Consider the following 6,000-nt stretch of genomic DNA (forward strand, 5'->3'; position numbering starts at 1 on the left):
TTCATAATAAATTCCAGTGAGTCAGAAATTCATATTTACATTGTTTTTTTTCTGCCTGCTTTTATGATGTTAAAAACCTCATTCACTTTTTTATTAGATGCATAAGGAACCTGCTTCTTACCTCCAAAAAGTGTGATCAAACCACCACAGATATTCAAGTACGGAAGCACTGTCATCCCTCCTGTTGCAGCGTCTAATTTTGAAATGATTAGGAAATATGAAACAAAATCCTATATATCAGAAGCAGTGCTTTTCCATGTTTTCTTATCGGCTGGAATGTTTCTGTTCCTACTCATAGCTTTGTCACATAGCAACAGCATCAGTAAAAATGCCATGACAAACTTGTTATCCTACTTTTTGCTTTTCTGCTTCATGGTCAACAATGAACATGTTGAAATAGGATACTCTTACACTGTTTGTATAGAAGAGCTACAAGTAGCTGCTGGAGTTAAGTTAAACGAAGTTGGAATATAAATTTCTCATGTCTACTGAGTACAGAAAGTTTTGGAATAAGAATTGATGTCACCTGAGAAGCTAGTAGAGGAGAAAACAAAACACCTCTCCAGCAGTTAGGAAGCAAAAGTTAGTGTAGATTTATCAGGCACTTGAAGTACTTAGTACTAATTTCACCTAGTTTGTAAAAGTTAGCCAGGGTCTGTCCAGAATCACTGGAGCAAGTCAGCTTCAGAGGATTGTTTGTTGTAAAAGGAAGGTTAGGTATCTTAACCCCAGACTTAGAGGCCATTAAAAGATCCCTGTTTCAGGACAGTATCTTGAGGGAAATACTTGCTCCCCTTTACTGTGAGCAGGCTTGAGATTTGGGAAGTCAACTACAGGTATCTCAGCAGGCAGTTGCTCCTGATACAGATGTGTTCTTCCGCTCTTGTCATTGTTGGGCATCTAACTGGATGTTTTCCAGGTTCTACTTTCTGGTCCTCCATTATTATGGAAAAGAGTACAGTCACTTCGTCATAGTAATTGTACAGGCTAAGACTGTCATACTTCCAAGTTTGGCTTCACACTGTCTACATCTCTAGTGCCTTTGAGAAGAACCCAAGTTAGATCATTGACAGTGGTGGCACCTGTGTTAGAGAGATGTCAGGGACCCCTTTGGAGAAGGTGAGTCTCTTCATATTTAGTGGAGGTGATAGGCTGTCGTGGTTTAACCCCAGCCAGCAACTAAGTACCCCACAGCAACTCACTCAGTCTTCACCCCTTCCAGTGCGATGGTGAGAAGAATTGGAAAGAAACTTAAAACTCATGGGTTGAGATAAGAACAGTTTATTATTGTTATTTTAGTTATGTTATTAAAGTATAGTAATTGTATTTGTAATGAAAAGGAATATAATAGAAGTAAAACCCAAGAGAGGACAAGTGCAGTTGCTCACTGCCCCTGACCAATGCCTGAGCAGTGATCTGCCCCGCTGGCCAACTCCCCCCAGTTTATATACTAAGCATGACTTTTTATGGTATAGAATATCCCTATGGCTAGTTTGGGTCAGCTGTCCTGGCTGTGCCCCCTCCCAGTTTCTTACATCCTTACTTACTGGCAGAGCATGGGAAACTGAAAAATCCTTAATTTAGGATAAGCTCTATTTAACTCACTGATGTTTTAGTTGTTGTTATCAACATTCTTCTCACACTAAATCCAAAACAGCACTGTACCAGCTACTAGGAAGAAAATTAACTCTATCCCAGCTGAAACCAGGACAGGGGCTTAAATGTGTAGGAGTTCCTTAGGGTCAATCAATAGATGTTAGGGTCCATTGATTACTGTGATCTAACAGTGTATCAATTTACAGGCAGTGGGAAAAAATCTGGGATTAGGGTTTTAAAGTGCGGTCAGGAGTGAACTAACCATAGACATGTCAGTAGCTTTAGGTCTTCACCCACTTGTCAGTTTTCTGTTTACGCTGAAACAGGTTTGAAGCGATTGACATGCTGCACAATTTATAACTTCTTAAGCTGTCATCTTTAATTCAAGTTTGAAAATGTAAAGGTCTAAAAACCCTAAACCCTAAGTCTGAGAGTACAAATGAGTGTTTTTTTAGCTTAAAATGATTACTAGTAAAAAAACTTATAAGCAAAATTTTAATCCCTTTTCAATTTCTCTATTGTAGCCTCGCTGACTTTAAACAAATGTAACTAGGTTAGGTTTAAGTTCTTTGACAACGATGACAAATTTAATGATTAGAGAAATGAGTTGAGCAAGAGCAGGCAACACACTCAGAATGTGGGTTTTTCAACTTTTTCAGTAAAATTGTTTCTTAAGCTTTTTGTTCTTTATAGGAGATTATGTAGTGAGCTGTACCTGGACTTTGTATTTGGGAAAAGGAAAGTATATGAAATGCTCACATGTTCATTAAGATGAGATTTTTAAATTAAAGCATCTATGATATGACGAACAGCACAGTATTTTGCAGAGATGCCCAGACCAGTTTTGATGAACGGTTTATGGTCCAAGAACTGCATAGTTACATAATGCAACATCTGTTTTCTCACCAGTGTAGTCTAGTCCAGGTAAAGCACCACACTTGGATTATACTTTCCTTGTACCTAAAGCTGTTTCATGCAGCTCCAGGTTAGTAGCTCAGCTTGGCCTTTCTGCCATATGGGCATATACTGGTCTGAATTTTTTCTGGATTGTGTTCTACAATTGTTTATTGTTCATTTATTTCCAGTACTTTTCAAAAGAATTCAGAGCAACTCTGAGAAAATGTCTTTTACTTGCTTCTACATTTGTAGGATAGACTTCATTTAGTCTGCTGAGTTGAAGGGCTTAGTCATCAACATACTCTTTATGTGTATTTCTTGACTGACTGCTCTTCAGTAAAGTTGAGGCATTTCACTGTTGTAGAAGCAGATCTTGTGTGTTACTCTATACTTCTATTAAGTTTCAAAATATCTTCAGTTTCATTAGTTTTATAAATAAGGGGGGAAAACATGGTTTATGAAAACTTGTAAGATGTCCTAGTTCACATGGATTTATAAGTTATCTGATTCTGTATGTCTGTATACGTGGTATTGCATTTAGGAATGCTACTATCTAAATGTTGTGTTCATTCTTGTGATAGGTGCAAAGATGATGTATTTCCTGGACAAATCAAGACAAGAAAAAGCAATTGCTGTTGCTACTAGATTGGATAAAAACATGAGAGACAGAAATGTGAAGGTAAAAGATACAGTATTTAAAGTCTGGGACTAAAAAATATCTGGGATCTTAATGTGTACTTAATTGCAGGATAATGTACATGCTTCATGTATCATGATAAATTAATATTATTTGAAAGAACAAGGTTTCAGATTTTTTTTCCCCTAAGTAACTGTAAGATATCTGAATACCAACAGACAACCTGTGTTTGCTCAGATTAGTATTGTTTAACAGTACATCTTTTTAGTAATAAACCAATTATAAATCACACTTATTAACTGTTACTTTTGTTTCTTCAGACATTAACAAAGGTTTTTGAGGCACTGCTTGATGGCAGTTTTGGAAGCTGCCACACTCAATGTGAAGAATATCAAGCAGCATGTCATAAACTGTTTCCTTTTACGTCTGCCTTTATGCCTGCCACAAACGAGGACGATAGCAGCATTGCATCTGTGAATCATACAGCCATTAACCATGATTTGCTGTCTAATGAAATTTGAAGTAGTGTGTGCAAGCCCGTGTGTGTGTATACCTACATGCACACATGTATACAAAACTCTGACTCTCATTACATGCTGGCTGGATACAGATCAGGGTTACTTTTCCAGGTTGTATTTTAATATCTTTAACAGATATAAAACAAAATATTTGGATAGTTAAATGAAATGGAGTATGCTATTAGTTATTTTTTTTCTCCCAACAAAAACTGCCAATATTTATGTAAACATTGTCCTTAATCAGCGTTTTTCATGTTTATACTTGTACAGTTTTAAGCCTTTTAAAAATCTCAGCCCTCCCTCACAAAAAATATGGATGTTAAAGACTTCTTTCACATAAGTATTGTTACATATACAGATAAATGTGATCATATCTTGTTAATAAATTATCATTTGAGCGTTTTTAGCAGATGAAGACTGAAGTGCTGCTTGAATTGCCCTCTTCATCTATTACTGTTCTTTAGGTTTTTTTTCCTGGGTTTGGTTTGGTGGTTTGGTTTGTTTCTTTTTTTATTTTATTTTATCTTTGGTCAGTTTGGTTTCTTTTGAAGCACAGTGACAATGAAAGCATTGAGGGTTTGCATGTTTTTGTCAGGTGTGTGTCTTATATGGAACCAGTGTTGATGGATATGAAGATTAGGTTTGTGTAAAAAATAAAAAAAAACCAAAACAAAAACACACAAAAAAAAAAAAAACAAAACCAAAAAAAACAACTACGGCTTTTTGAAAACTATTCTATCTACCTTGTGTTCCATAGCTATTGTTTCCTTAAGTTTATGGTCAGTTTAACATTTGTAAGTTTGAGTATCCTGAAGCAATTCCCTGTGAAAACATAATGAATTTGATACTGTTGTTTGTCCTTTGTTCCATCTTCCCCTTCCTCCTCTTCTGGTTTCTCCCCATCTGTTCACCTATTGACGCTTAAGTTGAAAAAGCTGCTCCAATTTTGGGCAAATGCAGAAGGTACAGTAATGGGGAATACAGTTCTTCTCTACATCATAAAAACTCACTGGTAAGTTTACTGTATTGCCTCCATTAAAAGTCTTAGCTGTCCACTTACGGCCAATACTCCAGTACTTCTCATGCCTAAATACTATTGCTTTAGGTACTGCAAAGCAGATAGTATGAGGAGTATGTTTTACATTTAAAAACTATTTAAGGGAGCACAAAGGCTGACTGCAAATCATAACGAACCTTTTTCTTACTTTGTATTCTGGTGCATTAACTATTAAATATACAACACATCAAAATGGAAGTCTGAATTCATTATATCTATTTAAAGCATAGTATTGCTGGACAAAATGGCTACATATGACAGCTTTACATTCTATAAGAACTGCTATCAAAACATAACTATACTGTGGCTTGTACAGAAAATTGGTTTTCTGGAAACTGTAATGGAATCATTCAATCTTGGTTTGTTTTTATTTCACTGCAATGTAAATAATTTCAGTAATATTAACTAGCCCCTCAAAGGCAAATAGAGGTTCATGAAGAGGGGATTTTATTAAGACAAATAAACTGTTCTAATTAAAATTCTCCTTTGTGTGTCATCTGTTTAGATTCAAAATTGTTGAATGGAAAACTCTCTGTAAAATATTGCCAACATATGTTATGCTGTAATAAATTATTTTGTACACACTTGCCTTGGGTTTGGAATTTTTGCATGTTTATGGACACCAAACTTCAGCCCATCACATTCATGACATTTTTTCCATTTAGTTGCAACATTCACTGGTTTAATGGGAACTCTGTAAGTAGTCAAGAAAAAAAAATTATCATTTAGCACATTGAGGCATGTATCTCTATGTAGTAACATACTACCCTGAGAAATATGGCAATGTGGTCTTGTCTTAACGTATTCACCATGTGCCATTTGCTGTGGAACAACTTGCTCAAAGATGTCTCAAGCAGGGAGAGGTAGTTGACAGTAATGGGATTGTTCGGGCTCAGCAGTACATTTAGAAGCACTTTATCAGCCCACATAAAGTGAAGACATGAAGTGGAACAGTGGTCTTCTGTCTTTTGTAGTGATGACACTTGCACTACTAGAGATCTAATTCAGGCCTTCAAAAGAAGGCTGAGGTACTTATCTATAAGAGTGCTAATCCAGTCCTCTGGTATCTGTTTAGCTTGACACTTTAAATCAGACTTGTGCAAAAATACCTGGGGTATCTTTTCAGCAGTTTATTCCTTGAGAAAGTAGATAAACAGTTTTGATTTCTAGACTGACAAGAATTCTGAAAATACAAAAATCGAGTCTTCTATCACCCAGTGTGTGGTTTGCTTTTCTCTCGGAACCACTGGAGGCATAAACTGCTGAGTTTTCTTCAGGGCTGTCATCACTGGTGT

The 6,000-nt window shown here is 36.2% G+C and overlaps 1 protein-coding gene across 7 annotated transcripts in view; it reads left to right on the plus strand.

Moving 5' to 3' along the window:
* Positions 1 to 5,294, plus strand: part of NAA16 (N-alpha-acetyltransferase 16, NatA auxiliary subunit) — a 74,914-nt gene extending 69,620 nt beyond the window's left edge. For all 7 annotated transcript variants that reach the window (XM_074815590.1, XM_074815589.1, XM_074815591.1 and 4 more), the window contains 2 exons: positions 3,075 to 3,172; positions 3,451 to 5,294. In XM_074815590.1, the coding sequence (XP_074671691.1) occupies positions 3,075 to 3,172; positions 3,451 to 3,651 (299 nt within the window). In that variant the 3' untranslated portion in view covers positions 3,652 to 5,294. The remainder of the gene's footprint in view (positions 1 to 3,074; positions 3,173 to 3,450) is intronic.
* Positions 5,295 to 6,000: the final 706 nt, after the last annotated feature.

Source organism: Strix aluco, chromosome 2 (genome assembly GCF_031877795.1).
Source record: "Strix aluco isolate bStrAlu1 chromosome 2, bStrAlu1.hap1, whole genome shotgun sequence".
NCBI lineage: Eukaryota > Metazoa > Chordata > Aves > Strigiformes > Strigidae > Strix > Strix aluco.